The 18,477-nt window shown below is 43.5% G+C and overlaps 1 protein-coding gene across 17 annotated transcripts in view; it reads left to right on the top strand.

Moving 5' to 3' along the window:
* Positions 1-18,477, top strand: part of LOC118400351 (calcium/calmodulin-dependent protein kinase type II subunit gamma) — a 140,965-nt gene that overhangs the window by 101,703 nt on the left and 20,785 nt on the right. For 2 of the 17 annotated variants that reach the window (XM_035797102.2, XM_035797164.2), the window contains 4 exons: positions 1,635-1,667; positions 13,435-13,479; positions 14,039-14,093; positions 15,914-16,006. In XM_035797102.2, coding sequence (XP_035652995.1) covers positions 1,635-1,667; positions 13,435-13,479; positions 14,039-14,093; positions 15,914-16,006 — 226 coding nt within the window. Of the gene's footprint in view, positions 1-1,634; positions 1,668-11,389; positions 11,474-13,434; positions 13,480-14,038; positions 14,094-15,913; positions 16,007-18,477 lie in introns of all 17 variants that reach the window. The other 15 variants (XM_035797082.2, XM_035797113.2, XM_035797147.2 and 12 more) reach the window with 11 other exon arrangements.

Genomic DNA, 18,477 nt, shown 5'->3' on the forward strand with positions numbered 1-18,477 from the left:
CCAGGTAGGCAAGTTGAGAACAAGTTCTCATTTACAACTGTGACCTGGCCAGGATAAAGCCAGATAAAGCAGTTGACACATACAACAACACAGAGTTACACATGGAGTAAAACAATCATACAGTCAATAATACAGTAGAAAAATAAGTCTATATACAATGTGAGCAAATGAGGTGAGATAATGGAGGTAAAGGCAAAAAAAAAAAGGCCATGGTGGCGAAGTGAATACAATATAGCAAGTAAAACACTGGGATGGTAGATTTGCAGTGGAATAATGTGCAAGGTAGAGATAGAAATAATGGGGTGCAGAGGAGCAAAATAAATCAATACAGTAGGGGTAGTACATGCAGGTGTTTGTAATCATGGCCGGCTCTGGCACGATATCATTGGTCAATTTACAAATATCAATAATATATATATATATATATATATACAGTGCCTTGCGAAAGTATTCGGCCCCCTTGAACTTTGCGACCTTTTGCCACATTTCAGGCTTCAAACATAAAGATATAAAACTGTATTTTTTTGTGAAGAATCAACAACAAGTGGGACACAATCATGAAGTGGAACGACATTTATTGGATATTTCAAACTTTTTTAACAAATCAAAAACTGAAAAATTGGGCGTGCAAAAATATACTTTCGCAAGGCACTGTATATATATAAAATAAGGGTGGAATGGATATCCAACGGTCGTAGATATCATGAAATCAACTAAGTACACAACTGTGACCCACCTTAATTAAGGTTACATCACATGCACACACACATTAAGAATTTAAGTTCCAGGAGATTTTCACACCATTTTATTTTAGCTGGCAAAATGTGTCGAATATTAATAGGGATCTGCCCCTTTTTTTAAATTTTCGCCTAAAATGACATACCCAAATCTAAATGCCTGTAGCTCAGTCATTGAAGCAAGGATATGCATATTCTTGATACCATTTGACAGGAAACACTGAAGTTTGTGGAATGTAAGAGAATATAACACATTAGATCTGGTAAAAGAAAATACAGAGAAAAAAACCAACCGTTTTTTGTATTTTTTTTTGTACCAGCTTTGAAATGCAAGAGAAAGGCCATAATGTATTATTCCAGCCCAGGCACAATTTAGACTTTGGCCACCAGATGGCAGCAGTGTATGTGCAATATTTTGGACTGGTCTAATGAACCATTGCATTTCTGTCCAAAATGTTGTATCAAGACAAATGTTTCTAATTGGTTTATTAATAACTTTTCAAGTTCATAACTGTGCATTCTCCTCAAACAATAACATGGTATTCTTTCACTGCAATAGCTACTGTAAATTGAACAGTGCAGTTAGATTAACAAGAATTTAAGATTTCTGCCAATATCAGATATGCTAATCGCATTAGCCTACGCTAGCTCAACCGTCCCGCGGGGGACCCACCGATCCTGAAGTTAATAGATCCATATTGCTTTACAGCTATGTCATTTTGTTTTATTGTTAGGAAGCCCTCCCTCTATGTTTCCCATTTGTCCCTCTCAAAGCTCTTGTGGTGCTTTCTTTCTCTTTGGGATCTAAATGGAAGCTTTATTTGTCCTATTTTTATTGGTTCCTTTTTCCCTATGATGCCCTGTTTTTTCCCCTCCTCTCTGTTGCTATCTGTTCAGAAAAGGAAGTCCAGCTCCAGTGTTTGTTTAATGGTGAGATCTGCTCTGTCTTTTCACTCTCTCTCTCTTTCTCTCTCGGTTGAGGTGCTAGAGGGTCTGTGGCAGTTTGTCTTGTTGGAATTCCATTGGCTCTCTCAACTCCATCCAACATCCCCCAACATTCTCACCACCAGAACCATTTCCCTTCCGCAGAACATGTACCTACAGTACATGAGCTAAGACACACACACACTCGCGTACTGTACATGCACACACATTAACAGATGCACGCATCCGTGCGCGCGCGCACACACACACACACACGCACAATCTGCATTCCCCATCAATGCTCTCCCTAGAAATCAGCCCAAACCTACCTGCCTATGGACTAGCCTACTGTCTCCCCACAGAGTAGGTCCCCTCACCCCTCACCTTGGCTCACAGCTCTAGGGTTGCCTAGAAGGAAGCTGTAGGTCAGTGCCAAGCCAAAAACTCAAACCCCAAACCATAGCCAAGGTCTTTCCCTTAAAACCCTCCAAACAGCAGAAAAAAATGGGCCATAAAAGTAAAACTGCAACGGAAAAGAAATGGGACATTTGTTCTGTATAGGAGAGAGAACATTTATAGCAGGCTTTTCAGGATCTGTTTGAAAATGAACACACAAGTGACTCTTTCTCTCTGAGGACCCCCCCCACCCCACCCCACCACACATACTTATTACCACCACCATGGCAATGTATCCCATGGCAGCAGGCTTGGCCTAGCAACAGGAATAGGGGACATTTGTGCCGTTGTGAATATCAATATTTTTTATTCTTTATTTCTCAGGTCTTCGAGTATTTATGGGACCCTCTTGTTTTTTTTCTCCTTCAAGTCTTTTTTCCAACTTTAGTTTTCTCTGTCTTGGTTGCCCGCAAAAATATCTTTAGCAGCAACAACCCAGTACAAACGAAAATGGGTGGAGACTTCACTTGTCTCTTGTGAACAATACATACTTTGGGGACACACTGAAATGGTTATCCAATCCCAGCCTCTCTGTAGTAACCCACAGGACAGGGGTAGTCAAATCCATGCCTTGAGTTCCGCACTACCTCTGGTTTTATTTTCTTCCTGGTCGTTGATTGATTGATCAGTGTTACTGATTGACCAGAAATTCCAATCACCTGGTGTTCCAGGTCTGAATTAGTCCCTGATTAGAGGGGAAGGATAAAATCCAGCAGTGCTGCAGACCTTGAGAATTAGGTAAGACTGAGGCACAGGAGATGTGGAGTGCATGCGCAGGCACCTACTTACCTCACATGCCTCTGAGCATCATTAGGGTCCATCCCACAGCCGGGCCCCGCTCCTCTCTGGCCCCCCTGCACCACGCCAAACCAGCACTACCTCAAACCCCATGCTTACCACCTCTGCACACTCCCCACAACACCATACACACTCCATGAAAATATATGCAATGTAGAATAGCTGTAAAAATACAGTAGGCTATACAGTATTGGGCCAATTCCGACTCCGTAAATGTAAGCTTTTCCACCACCACTTATTTTCCACCATAATTTGCAAATAAATGAATAAAAAAATCCTACAATGTAATTTTCTGTTTTTTTCCCCTCATTTTTTTTCTGTCATAGTTGAAGTGTACCTATGATGAAAATTACAGGCCTCTCTCATCTTTTTAAGTGGGATAACTTGCACAATTGGTGACTGACTAAATACTTTTTTGCCCCACTGTATATCCACAGTAAAACGAGTCCTATATCGACATAACCTGAAAGGCCGCTCAGCAAGGAAGAAGCCACTGCTCCAAAACCGCTATAAAAAAGCCAAACTACGGTTTGCAACTGCACATGGGGACAAAGATCGTACATTTTGGAGAAATGTCCTCTGGTCGGATGAAACAAAATTAGAACTGTTTGGCCATAATGACCATTGTTATGTTTGGAGGAAAAAAGGGGAGGCTTGCAGGCTGAAGAACACCATCCCAACTGTGAAGCACGGGGGATGGCTTCCAAAGTTGTGGCAAAATGGCTTAAGGACAACAAAGTCAAGGTATTGGAGTGGCCATCACAAAGCCCTGACCCCAATCCTATAGAAAATTTGTGGGCAGTTCTGAAAAAGCGTGTGCGAGCAAGGAGGCCTACAAACCTGACTCGGTTACATCAGCTCTGTGAGGAGGAATGGGCCAAAATTCACCCAACTTATTGTGGGAAGCTTGTGGAAGGCTGCCCAAAATGTTTGACCCAAGTTACACAATTTAAAGGCAATGCTACCCAATACTAATTGAGAGTATGTAAACTTCTGACCCACTGAGAATGTGATGAAAGAAATAAAAGCTGAAATAGATATTTCTCTCCACTATTATTCTGACATTTCACATTCTTAAAATAAAGTGGTAATCCTAAAAGACCTAAAACAGGGAATTTTTACTAGGATTAAATGTCAGGAATTGTGAAAAACTGAGTTTAAATGTATTTGGCTAAGGTGTATGTAAACTTCTGACTTCAACTGTATAATATCTGAAACAGTAGCTAGACTCTTACCCATATGCATGGATGAAAGCTTCACGGCAACCCTTTCATTAAATAAGATATCCTGTGTCCTTTCCGTTTTGTATGTACAATTTGCTTGGCCCATTGTTGTTGTGTCAAGTCACTCTGGTTCACACTGACCGTGTGCAATGTCATAAGAAACATCTTAAGCTTTAGCCGCCACATAAACTCTGACCATTTTACTCGCCCTTGCAGGGCTGTTTTCATGTTATCCAGGGCGTAACTGTGCTCCTGGCAACAATGTAAATACGGCCATATTCAACCGGTGTTGAAATTCATCTCTCGGCATGTCCAGCCCACTCATTATCTCAGCCAATCATGGCTAGGGGAAAGGTTGCTCTCTTTTTCTGTGGCTTAACCAACTAGGCTACTAATGTAACAATTGTATTCATATTTACAGATGGCATAAAAGTTTGTTTATTACGGCATATGAAAGTTCACGTGTTCGAGAAGGCATTTCTGCCAAAAAACGCATTTAGATGAAAATACTTTTTTTTTTTTACATTCAAACGGCTCTCCTGTGAAGTTGTGAATTGCGACATACGCCTAGTTTCCTGTTCAGTTTCTGGGGAATATGAGCATTGAGGGCCAGTGGGCACGTCAGAGAGTGTCAAAAGGTTACACTGTCATTTTGTCACCGTTAAGTATTTCAGTACCAGCTGAAACTTGAACAGCATATTGCTGTTAACCTTTTATTGACGGCACATAGTTCTCTACACCTTTTCAACACCTCTCATTAATTCCCAAAGAACCTCTCTGTTAAACGGATAGTTGCCAATTTAGGGACAGTGCCTACAGGACGTAGTAATAACCCTTGACTTATTCCACATTTTGTTGTGTTACAGACAGAATTCAAAATGGATTACATGTATTTGTTTCGCTCACCCATTTACACACATGTACAGTACAATAACCCGTAATGAAAACACAGTGAAATGTTTGCAAATGTATTGAAAATGAAATATCTCATTTACATAAGTATTTACACCCCTGTGTCAAGGGTGTGAATCACCTTTGGCAAAGATTACAGCCGTGAGTCGTTCTTGGTAATAAGTCTCTAAGAACTTTGCAAGTTGGTTGTTAAATTGGTTGTTGATCATTGCTAGACATTCTCAAGTCTTGCCATAGATTTCCAAGATTATTTAATTCAGCTGTAACTAGGCCATTGAGGAACATTCAACGTTGTCTGGGTAAGCAACTCCAGTGTATATTTGGCCTTGTGTTTTAGGTTATTGTCCTGCTGAAAGGTGAATTTGTCTCCCAGTGTCTGTTGGCAAGCAGACTAAACCAGGTTTTCCTCTAGGATTTTGCCTGTGCTTAGCTCAATTTTTAGTCCTTGCCGATGACAAGCATACCGATAACATGATGCAGCCACCCCAATGCCTGAAGATATGAAGAGTGGTACTCGGTGATGTGTTGCGTTGGATTTGCCCCAAACAAAACACTTTGTATTCAGAAGATAAAGTTCCTTTCTTTCCCACATTTTTTGCAGTTTTACTTTAGTGTCTAAACAGGATGCATGGTTCGGAATATTTTTTATTCTGGACAGGCTTCCTTCTTTTGACTCTGTCTTTTAGGTTAGTATTGTGGAGTAACTACAATGTTGTTGTTCCATCCTTGGGTTTTCTCATATCACAGTCATTAAACTCTGTAACTGTTTTAAAGTGGCTTTTGGCCTCATGGTGAAATCCCTGAGCAGTTTCCTCTAAGGCAACTGAGTTAGGAAGGACGCCTGTATCTTTGTAGTGACTGGGTATATTGATACACCATCCAAAGTGTAATTAATAACTTCACCACCCACCAAGGGACATTTAATGTATTTTTTTTAAACCTATCTACCAATAGGTGCTCTTCTTTTCGAAGCTTCCCTGGTCTTTGTGGATGAATCTGTGATTGAAATTCACTTGTATGTGTGGGGTACGGTAATAAGGTAGTAATTAAACAACCGTGTTAAACACTATTATTGCACACAGAGTGAGTCCATGCCATTTATTATATGACTACTCCTGAACTTATTTAGGATCGACATAAGAAAGGGATTGAATACTTATTGACTCAAGACGTTTCAGCTTTTCATTTTTAATTCATTTGTAAAAAAAAAAAAAAAAATGTCTAAAAGCATAATTCCACTTTGACATGACGAGATATTGTCTGTTGGCCAGTGACACAAAATATCAATTTAACCCATTTTAATACCAGGCCTTAACCCAACTAAATGTGTAAAAAGTCGAGGGGTCTGAATACTTTCTGAAGGATTCTTTGCCTTGAAGTAATTTTAGAGTCTAGTGTTGTTTCTTTACGCAACAGTCAGGCTGTGGAGTTGTTGGTGAGAGACTTTAATCGATCCATTTCTTCTTCTCTATGCAACTTACTCTTCAGTGTCTTACTCAGGAAAACCTCCAGATCCATACATTCTCCATTTGGGAGAAACGACAACCTTCTCATCAAGGGATTTCATTGCATGCACAGACTCGGACGCCGCTCGTATCTTATACATCTTTCCTCAACCAGATTCTGTAGCTATTCGATATTGGCGATCGAGTTGTCTCTTTGGAGTCCATCGACGTTAAGTGTTCATTCTGATCTGACTCCACAAGGTGGCGCAGACTATGTTCTTTGCTTTTCCTCAGGGACTGTGGTTTCTTTACCCCAGCAGGTACCAATCAATATTGAGGTTGAAGTGCTGGATCCTGTCTGTTTCTACTCTCAAAGTCCTTAGTTATTATTACAGTGCATGTGTTGTTATTCCTGTGTATTTAGAAATGTTAATATCCACAAAGACTGCAGACACGAATGCAGCAAGACATCACTCAAGAGGTAGACACTGACTTAAAACCACTTAAAAAACACCCAGATAGAGACCTCCACACAGGCAGCCGAAATGAAAGAAAAACGCTAACGTCATTTAGTGTCAAGAATGTTAATGTGCTCGCACGGAAGTGTCAAAGTCTTCAGAGCGAGGTTTTCTAGACCTACAAATTCCTTGCGACTTTCAAGAGGCAGTCATTTGATGTATTAAAGGGAAAACACTGCTGCTGAAATGTAAAGCAGTGTGCACTGTGCAGAAGACAGTATTCAACAATTGTCCCCGCAAAAACACCACCCAAACACACTGGTAGGCACACTGCAGGCATATATGTCTATGCAGACAACTCACATTTACAGTAGCCTGAAGAAGACATCTCTTACATGACAGGCTATTGAAAAGATTGGAAGCGCTGAATTATCTGTTCAGACCCCAGTCCTACCTGCCAACAGGTTATGGAAAATGTTCTCTTTTAGTACACACTACATTGCCAAAAGTATGTGGACACATGCTGTTTGAACATCTCATTCCACAATCATGGGCATTAAGGAGTTGGTCCTCCCTTTGTTGCTATAATAGATTCCACTCTTCTGGGAAGGCTTTCCACTAGATGTTGGAACATTGCTGCGGGGATTTGCTTCCATTCAGCCACAAGAGCATTAGTGAGGTCGGGCACTGATGTCGGGTGATTAGACCTGGCTTGCAGACGGTGTTCCAATTCATCCCAAAGATGTTTGATGGGGTTGAGGTCAAGGCTCTGTGCAGGCCAGTCAAGTCATTCCACATCGATCTTGACAAACCATTTCTATATGGACCTCGCTTTGTGCACAGGGGAATTGTCATGCTGAAACAGGAAAGGGCCTTCCCCACAAAGTTGGAAGCACAGAATCATCTGAAGTGTCATTGTATTTAAGATTTCACTGAAACTAAAGGACCTAGCCCAAACTGTGAAAAACAGCCCCAGACCATTATTCCTCCTCCACCAAACCTTACAGTTGGCACTATGCATTGGGGCACGTAGCATTCTCCTGGCATCCATCAAACCCATATTCGTCCATTGGTCTGGCAGATGGTGAAGACATCATCACTCCAGAGAACGTGTTTCCACAGCTCCAGAGTCCAATGTCAGCGAGCTTTACATGACTCCAGCTGCTTGGTATCTTAGGCTTGTGTGCGGCTGCTCAGCCATGGAAACCCATTTCATGAAGCTCCTGACGAACAGTTCTTGTGCTGACGTTGCTTCCAGAGGCAGTTTGGAAATCGGTAGTGAGTTTTGCAAGCAAGGACAGACGATTTTTAAGCACTGAGCGCTTCAGCACTCGGCGGTCCCGTTCTGTGACCTTGTGTGGTCTACCACTTCACAGCTGAGCCGTTGTTGCTCCTAGACGCTTCCACTTCACAATAATAGCACTTACAGTTGCCCGGGGCAGCTCTAGCAGGGCAGAAATTTGACAAACTGACTTGTTGGAAAGGTGGCATCCTATGACGGTGCCTTGTTGAAAGTCACTGAGCTCTTCAGTAAGGCCATTCTACTGCCAATCTTTGTCTTTGGAGATTGCATGGCTGTGTGCTCGATATTATACACCAACGAGCAACGAGTGTGTCTGAAATAGCCAAATCCACTAATTTGAAGGGGTGTCCACATACTTTTCTATATATAGTGAATTGCTCTAGTAGTTGCCTCAAGGAGAAAGCTTGTACTTCTATGTCAAAGATAATAATACTAAAACACTATAGTAAATACTGCAGAATACAACAGTCTGCAAAAACACTACAGTAATTACTAAACTATACTAGAGCCCTGCAGGAGCATGAATTTTAAACCTGAGCCCTACACATGCCCGCTCTGTTCAGGCCCTACCCTTCCCAGGCCCGATTACTTCTGCCAAATTTAAGGCCCGGTCCTGCCCAAAACCCAAAATAACTTTCTTCCATTAGTAAATCCATTAACTGCTCCTCTCTGTCTGTCACTCGCTCCTGCATGGTGTTCGCTCTGCACGCGCTCTGCTCATGGTGGCTCTGAGTCTGCGAGTAATCATAGCAATGGCTCCGCTTGGGATGCTCTGCTCAATGATTAGACATTAGAGAGCAGTTAGCTGTTAGCTACTTTTCGTCACTCTAAACTCAGACAAAACTCAAGGAACATTATTGTTTTCTGAGAAATAATCTCTCCAGTTTTATATTTGACAAGGTTGAACCACTTCTGACACCATGTTATGAACTTCGTCAGATACATTTGAAGTCGGAAGTTTACATACACTTAGGTTGGAATCATTAAAACTCGTTTTTCATCCACTCAAACTCATTTCTTGTTATCAAACTATAGTTTTGGCAAGTCGGTGAGGACATCTACTTTGTGCATGACACAAGTAATTTTTCCAACAATTGTTTACAGACAGATTATTTCACTTATAATTCACTGTATCACAATTCCATTGGGTCAGAAGTTTACATAAACTAAGTTGACTGTGCCTTTAAACAGCTTGGAAAATTCCAGAAACAGATGTCATGGCATTTAGCTGCTTCTGATAGGCTAACTGACATCATTTGAATCAATTGGAGGTGTGCCTTTGGATGTATTTCAAGGCCTACCTTCAAACTCAGTGCCTCTTTGCTTGACATCATGGGAAAATCATCCTTGGGAGTGATTTCCAAACGCCTGAAGGGCCCACGTGCATCTACAAACAATAGTATGCAAGTATAAACACCATGGGACCACACAGCCGTCATACCGCTCAGGAAGGAGATGCATTCTGTCTCCTAGAGATGAACATACTTTGGTGCGAAAAGTGCGAATCAAACCCAGAACAACAGCAAAGGACCTTGTGAAGATACTGGAGGAAACAGGTACAAAAGTATCTATATCCACAGTAAAACGAGTCCTATATCGACATAACCTATAAAAGGAAGAAGCCACTGCTCTAAAACCGTCATAAAAAAGCCAGACTATGGTTTGCAACTGCACATGGGGACAAAGATCGTGCTTTTTGGAGAAATGTCCACTGGTCTGATGAAACACAAATATAACAGTTTGGCCATAATGACCATCGTTATGTTTGGAGGAAAGAGGGGAAGGCTTGTAGGCCAAAGAACACCATCCCAACTGTGAAGCATGGGGGTGGCAGCATCATGTTGTAGGTGTGCTTTCTTGCAGGAGGGACTGATGCACTTCACAAAATAGATGACATCATGAGGAGGAAAATTATGTGGATATATTGAAGCAACATCTCAAGACATCAGTCAGGAAGTTAAAGCTTGGTCGCAAATGGGTCTTCCAAATGGACAATGACCCAAAGCATTCTTCCAAAGTTGTGGCAAAATGGCTAAAGGACAACAAAGTCAAAGTATTGGAGTGGCCATCACAAAGCCCTGACCTCAATCCCATAGAAAATGTGTGGGCAGTTCTGAAAAAGTGTGTGCGAGCAAGGAGGCCTATAAACCTGAGTCAGTTATACCAGCTCTGTCAGGAGGAATGGGCCAAAATTCACCCAACTTATTGTGGGAAGCTTGTGGAAGGCTACCCGAAATGTTTGACCCAAGTTAAACCATTTAAAGGCAATGCTACCAAATACTAATTGAGTGTATGTAAATTTCTGACCCACTGGGAATGTGATGAAAGAAATTAAAGCTGAAATAAATCTTTCTCTCCACTATTATTCTGACATTTCACATTCTTAAAATAAAGTGGTAATCCTAACTGACCTAAGACAGGGAATTTTTACTGGGATTACATGTCAGGAATTGTGTATTTGGCTAAGGTGTATGTAAACTTCCGACTTCAACTGTATGTCTGTACTATGCAGCAGAGCACGAGCAAATGGCTCCGCTTAAAATTGTTAGTTATCAATTTAGTGATACCCAGCTCTACCCGAGCATAACCCGATGTATTATGTCGAGGCCCGTCGGGCTCAGGTCAGGTAGCAACGCTCTACAGTATACTACACTCTGCAAAAACCCTATATTAATTATTATTATTATAAACTGGGTGTCTTGAGCCCTGAATGCTTTTTGGCTGACCGCCGTGGTATATCAGACTGTATACCACTGGTATGACAAAGCATTTATTTTACTGCTCTAATTACGTTGGTACCCACTTACAATAGCAATAAGGCACCTTGGGGGTTTGTGGTATATGGCCAATATACCACGGCTAAAAGCTGTATCCAGGCACTCCACGTTGCATCGTGGCTAAGAACAGCCGTTAGCCATGGTATATTGGCCATATACCACACCCCCGTGGGCCTTTTTTTTTACTACAGTATTTATACTATAGCTAACTATATATACTACAGTGAATTTTGGAGTAAAGTCCACAAAAACGCTACAGTGAATATTATAGTATGTATTCCATAGTATACTATAGTCCTTTTTTATGTGGGCACTCTGTAGAAGTCATTTTGTGTTGTTGTTGTTTTTTGTCCCAGCCACAGACAAACAACAATAAAAACAGTGTAGTGAGCAGTACCAGCAGCACCAAAGACAGCAGCATATCATCTTCAGCACCAATGGTATCTCATCTATACTTGCTTTCTCTCATTGTTGCTTTACTCACCCTGTTCCATTGGATTAGTCCCCAAGTTTCTGTTTAGTTCCTTCTTTTTGCCATCTGTTTGTCTCATCCCCTCTTCATTGACTCTCCCTGTTCTTTTTCCCTCCGTTCCTTCCACCCTCTCCTCTTCACCTCCATTTTGAGAAAAGTGTGATGTTAACAATGGTTTTGATGATTTTAAACTGAACAACTGGTTTGTGCCTGTGACCCTCTCTCACTAGGCTCCTGTTTGACCCAGACTTACTCTCTTGTCATTCACAGACATGCATGACAATGCTCAAGAAGATATACACAAATGATGGTATTTTGCACATGCCACAATTGATTATTCCTAGGGGTCCCTATTTGGCATTTGTATTTCTCCCCCCTTGATAAAGCTGATGATTTGACATACTACACAGTTACAGAGGCTGAATTGGCGGTCATATGAAAAACAATGTATGTGATACCAATTTCAAAACAATTCAAAAGCTCATTAAAACCATGGGTGAAACAGGATCCAGCAATGTCAGGATACAGAGACAGCCCAATTGTATGGAAGATGCAGTCCCTCTATGTAAGTGTATCTCCTTGTGAAGACAGCAGGCGCCATGTCAAAGAAACACATCTCATCTGAAGTCAAATTGAATCTCCCTTTCCAGTGATCTCAATGGTATAGTCCTGTCGATGGTCCTTGGCCCTGTTAAAAGAACGTATAGCTGCAGGGGAAGCGAAGAGCTGTGGTGAAAAGCCTAGAAACATGTATAGTGGTGTTTATCAGGAAGACTACTGAGCTGCAGTGACCTGAGAGAGACATGACACCTGTCTGAGGGTCAGAATCCTAACCTGGGTGTTTGGCAATGCAACAATGCATTGTGGAATGTCAGACAAGAGAATCCCTTTTCTATTAAAGGCAAATCACAGGACCACCTCCATCAAACTGATGGGTAAGATCAGTTTCTTACTCTTCTCCATTAGTGCTACTGGTAAGCGACTGTATGTGGTTGGATTACTTGGCTGTGGTTAGTGTTAAAGGATGGTTTGTCTCTCTGGGTCAGCTCTCAGTTGATCTGATAGTGGTTCCAAGACATTGCTGCCTATCCTATATCAGTCTCCTAGCCTTTTCTAATCAGCTACAATACATCAACTTATTAAAGGGCAGAATGTCAGACCCTGTGGTAGCGTTCAAACGGATAGTGCAACATTTTGGCAAATTAAGACTTTGTTTCTCCTAACCCAGAAACGGATTAACTCATGGATACCATTTTTATGTTTCTGTGTGGCTTAATTGCCAAAATGTCGCACTATCCCTTTAAGCTAATGTTAGCCGAAGGACTGCATCTTCATGTGTGTAGGTGGTTTTGTTGAGGTGGAGTCCGTAGACCAGTGTCCTGTGGGAGGGTCCATTTTTGTGCTACTGTTTGTTGGTGTGGGTGGGACAGTGAATTGGGGGTGTCTGTGTCGCAGCATTTTAAGCTGCTAGGCGCTTTTGCGATGAGTGTTGCCATGGTTACTGGCTACAACAGCAGGGTCAAGGTTGGGATGAGGGAGGTAGGGGGAAGGGATTGATGGGTGGACTGCTGATCCCATTTCAAAGCGAACCCCATCATCCTCGTATCAGGCTCTCTGTGTGTTCTTTGTCCTCTGTTGCTTTAGGTCGCAGAGGCCATATCTCCAATGATAAGTGACATTAGTCCATAGCTCCTTCCTCTAGTGGAATGGAGTAGTGTGGCTCTTTGTAGTATCCTCTAATTCTCAAACCCCCATCATGTCTCATTGCCCCCCATGACGGTGCCCATCTGCTGCCTTTGTGCTGTGGCTCCTGTGCTTGGCTATGTGTGTGTGTTTACATGCATTGGGCGTGTGGACTGTGTATATCCCACACGCCCTGGGCCTTCCCTGGTGGTCCCCGCATGTTAAACTTTCTCCTGCTTCCCCTAGGAACCACAGACCACTGTTGTGCACAACCCAGCTGACGGCACCAAGGTAAGCCGCTACTGTACCTCTTTAAACCAAAAGAGTCGCTGTCTAACGCAGTTAATGCTAATGCTAAAATACCTTAGTGGTTAGAACTCTACTAAGGTACCATAGAGCGATGCTAACACCATGTACACTTAAACACTCCACATCTACTGACAGTCACGCTCTTAGTCTCACTAACCCTCAAAACATTCACAAGCCACACCTGCTGCGCGAGTCCCTCACTCGCCCAAACCACACTGGCTCAGCCACCAGAAAGCCACTTACACAGTACACGCAGCCTTTAACACACACCGTTTGTCCCCCGCGTCATCAAAACGCTGTGTTTGGTGTGGATCCTCGTGCGCTTGCTCTCCTGTCTGCCTGGCTGGTTTGTGCAGGGTTTGTGTTCCACGGAGGGAGCGTCCGTCTGACCTTCCGTCTGTCCGTACACCTGGGGAAGGCCTCACCCAAGTCAGCTCTCACCACACAGACTAACGCTGTTTCCTGCTGCTTTATCTCTTTCTCTCATTTACTCCTTCTCTCTGTCCTCCATGTTTCTGTCCATCACTCTTCTCCGCTACAGGGCTCCACAGAGAGCTGTAACACCACAGAAGAGGAGGATGTGAAAAGTAGAAAAGGTACACGTCAAACTTTCACTTACTCTACTTACTCTGTTCTCTCACTTCTTGTATCTATATAACTGTCTGCGCAGGTGTTTGTCAGAAAGACCGAGCTAGAATGCAAGATAGGACAGTTTATTAAGGACACCATCTAGTACCGGGTCGGACCCCCCTTTGCCTCCATGACGGCCTGAATTCTCAGGGGAATGGAAATGTGGCTCAATTGGTATCAAGGGACCTAACGTGTGCTAGAGAGAAATTCCCCACACCATTAACCATCGCCACGATTCTTGCCATTCTCCTTCGACCTCTCGTTAACAAGCTGTTTTCGGCCACAGGACTGCCGCTGACTGGATGTTTTTTGTTTGTCGCACCATTCTCGGTAAACCCTAGACACTGTCATGCATAGAAAAGCCCAGGAGGCCGCCTGGCGCGTGCCGGTTCCAGTATCGGCAATCATACCATGCTCAAAGTCGCTTAGATCACCCGTTTTGCCCATAACGTTCAATCGAACAGTAACTGAATGCCAAGATGCCTGTCTGCCAGCTTTATATAACAAGCAACGGCCACGTGACTCACTGTCTGTAGGAGCGAACCATTTCCGTAAACGGGGTGGTGTACCTTAAAAAAACTGCCCACTGAGTGTAGATTATACATATTGTTTTTAAAGCCATGGTTATATGAGAAATGGGCTTACAAAATCACTGTGCTCCCTTGTTGTCGATCCTTCTCCTTCATTTGTTTAGAAAGAGAATAGGTCACGATCAAGTCCAGAGAAGCATATGATGGCCTGAGTTAACTGTTGGGTGGGTGTCTGGACCTGTGAACATCTGGGATATGTAGACTGTAGTATATATGACTGGAGATGGAATGATGAAGCACTGACATAACGGAGAACAGCTTTTGCTCTGGTCTTTATCGGCATCTACAGCTGCTGCGGAGAAGTCAAAGAAGTAGTTTGAAGGCTTGTATTCCGACGGAGTGAAAAGAAAATGTCTTGCTGAGAATTAAAAACTTGCACAGTAGTCTGTGCTTTGTGGTCTGAGAGACAGAGCTGAATACTGAGCAGTCACATGAAGGCCTTATATGTCTTGGTTTTCCCCTCAAATCCTTAGTCTTTAGATAGTCTCCCCATTCTTGGTCTCACAGCTCCCCTGGGCTTAAAGAGTTGGCACTCCATCACTTAAACCTGTGTGTGTGTGTTCGTGTTTCTCGTCAAAACTGCGTTGTTTAAAGTAGGGGGGGAGGCAAGCGGAACGCGAGCGACATGGCTTCATCTGGGAAACAAGCCTGTCCACTCAGTGCAGCTAGGCCGGGGCCTCACAGCACAGCTCACCCAGGGAAAACCTGGCTTTTACCATGGCACTCTCGTGCCATGTTGTCAGGGAAACATAGCAACACTCTCTTAAGACCGGCAGGCTCTCTGGCACTGACAAAGAGACGTTTGACTAGACGTGGATACTGGCCAAGTGGCTCTACAGTACACACTCTCCTCCGTCAATTAGAGGACATCGGCAAAACTGGAATGCAAAATAGGGACAAAACTAGATATTGAAAATGTAACAGTGTGTATTGTATTTTGATTGTGAGGTGTATAGTGTGGTCTCACGCCCCTGTTTCTCTGGCTAGTTGTGGTGGGCTGGGGTTATATTGTGTCTCACCCCACTGTGTGTGTCTCTCTGTGTACGGTGGTGGTGGGATATTTAATGTGTGGTGTGTTTTGTTAGTGTATGGTCGGGTTGGGGGTGTAGTGTTTTGCCTTGGCAAGATAGTAGTGTGTACAGAACTGTGTCTGATCCTCCTCTCTCTCTGGCGTGTGTGTGTTGCGGTGGGGGCAGTGTCTGCGTGCGGGTCTAGCGCGGACAGCGCAATGGTCAGCCAGTGCAGTGCCAGTGAGGAACAGAGCCAGCCCCCTCACTGCCCACCCACCTGTAAGTCAGCAGCAGTATCACCCCTCACCTCTCAACTCTGACCTTGGTGTCCTTTCCCCCCTTTGAACTCATTTATATTGTCCCCCTAAGACTGTCCCCATAATATTGTCGCCCTAAGGCTGTCTGTCCCCATAATACTGTACCACTTAAGATTCCCCATAATGCTGTGCAATTTTCGATTGTCCCCATAATAGTGTTCCTCCAAGACTCTTCCTGATTTACTATTCTGTATTACTGTTAGGGGCTGGATTCAATCCGTAGCCCTGAAGTTCCACGTTGTAGCGCAATTGACATTTTAAAGGTGTTGGATTCCAGCTTGAAATATACTTATTAATTTTACCATACCGGGACTTATTGATTAGTTTACATGTAATGAATGTATATGTTGAGGTCAGTGGAGGGTGGATAAGAACTAGGTCTATGGAAAGTTACTGAGTGAGGAAGGGGGAGTGCAGAAGGTTTACATTCTGTCAAAACATGTTTTTGTTCAATCTCATGGCTTCTAAAGAGGGAGGCAAAGGGCGACAGTCTGGTTTCAGTCACTGATAAGGTAGGACTGTCGTGGATTAGGGAGGAGTGAGGAATTTGGGCCCGAGGTCAGGTCTGACGACGTGAGAAGGAACTATCCTATCCGACGCACATATATTTCCACGCCCACGAATGCTCTAGCAGGAGGCGGGGCCATGACTACATGGCTATCTAGATGTGCAAGGACTCCTCCTCGTCGGAGGGTATAAATATATGTGCTTGTGTAAACATGTCTTTGTCAAAATCAAATCAAATTTTATTTGTCACATACACATGGTTAGCAAATGTTAATGCGAGTGTAGCGAAATGCTTGTGCTTCTAGTTCCGACAATGCAGTAATAAACAACAAGTAATCTAACTAACCATTCCAAAACTATTGTCTTATACACAGTGTAAGGGGATAAAGAATATGTACATAAGGATATATGAATGAGTGATGGTACAGAGCAGCATAGGCAAGATACAGTAGATGGTATCGAGTACAGTATATACATATGAGATGAGTATGTAAATAAAGTGGCATAGTTAAAGTGGCTAGTGATACATGTATTACATAAGGATGCAGTCGATGATATAGAGTACAGTATATACGTATGCATATGAGATTAATAATGTAGGGTAAGTAACATTATATAAGGTAGCATTGTTTAAAGTGGCTAGTGATATATTTACATAATTTCCCATCAATTCCCATTATTAAGGTGGCTGGAGTTGAGTCAGTGTCAGTGTCAGTGTGTTGGCAGCAGCCACTCAATGTTAGTGGTGGCTGTTTAACAGTCTGATGGCCTTGAGATAGAAGCTGTTTTTCAGTCTCTCGGTCCCAGCTTTGATGCACCTGTACTGACCTCGCCTTCTGGATGATAGCGGGGTGAACAGGCAGTGGCTCGGGTGGTTGATGTCCTTGATGATCTTTATGGCCTTCCTGTAACATCGGGTGGTGTAGGTGTCCTGGAGGGCAGGTAGTTTGCCCCCGGTGATGCGTTGTGCAGACCTCACTACCCTCTGGAGAGCCTTACGGTTGAGGGCGGAGCAGTTGCCGTACCAGGCGGTGATACAGCCCGCCAGGATGCTCTCGATTGTGCATCTGTAGAAGTTTGTGAGTGCTTTTGGTGACAAGCCGAATTTCTTCAGCCTCCTGGGGTTGAAGAGGCGCTGCTGCACCTTCACGATGCTGTCTGTGTGAGTGGACCAATTCAGTTTGTCTGTGATGTGTATGCCGAGGAACTTAAAACTTGCTACCCTCTCCACTACTGTTCCATCGCTGTTTCCTGAAGTCCACAATCATCTCCTTAGTTTTGTTGACGTTGAGTGTGAGGTTATTTTCCTGACACCGCACTCCGAGGGCCCTCACCTCCTCCCTGTAGGCCGTCTCGTCGTTGTTGGTAATCAAGCCTACCACTGTTGTGTCGTCCGCAAACTTGATGATTGAGTTGGAGGCATGCGTGGCCACGCAGTCGTGGGTGAACAGGGAGTACAGGAGAGGGCTCAGAACGCACCCTTGTGGGGCCCCAGTGTTGAGGATCAGCGGGGAGGAGATGTTGTTGCCTAACCTCACCACCTGGGGGCGGCCCGTCAGGAAGTCCAGTACCCAGTTGCACAGGGCGGGGTCGAGACCCAGGGTCTCAAGCTTGATGACGAGCTTGGAGGGTACTATGGTGTTGAATGCCGAGCTGTAGTCGATGAACAGCATTCTCACATAGGTATTCCTCTTGTCCAGATGGGTTAGGGCAGTGTGGTTGAGATTGCATCGTCTGTGGACCTATTTGGGAGGTAAGCAAATTGGAGTGGGTCTAGGGTGTCAGGTAGGGTGGAGGTGATATGGTCCTTGACTAGTCTCTCAAAGCACTTCATGATGACGGAAGTGAGTGCTACGGGGCGGTAGTCGTTTAGCTCAGTTACCTTAGCTTTCTTGGGAACAGGAACAATGGTGGCCCTCTTGAAGC

Source organism: Oncorhynchus keta, chromosome 2 (genome assembly GCF_023373465.1).
Source record: "Oncorhynchus keta strain PuntledgeMale-10-30-2019 chromosome 2, Oket_V2, whole genome shotgun sequence".
NCBI classification, from domain to species: Eukaryota; Metazoa; Chordata; class Actinopteri; order Salmoniformes; family Salmonidae; genus Oncorhynchus; species Oncorhynchus keta.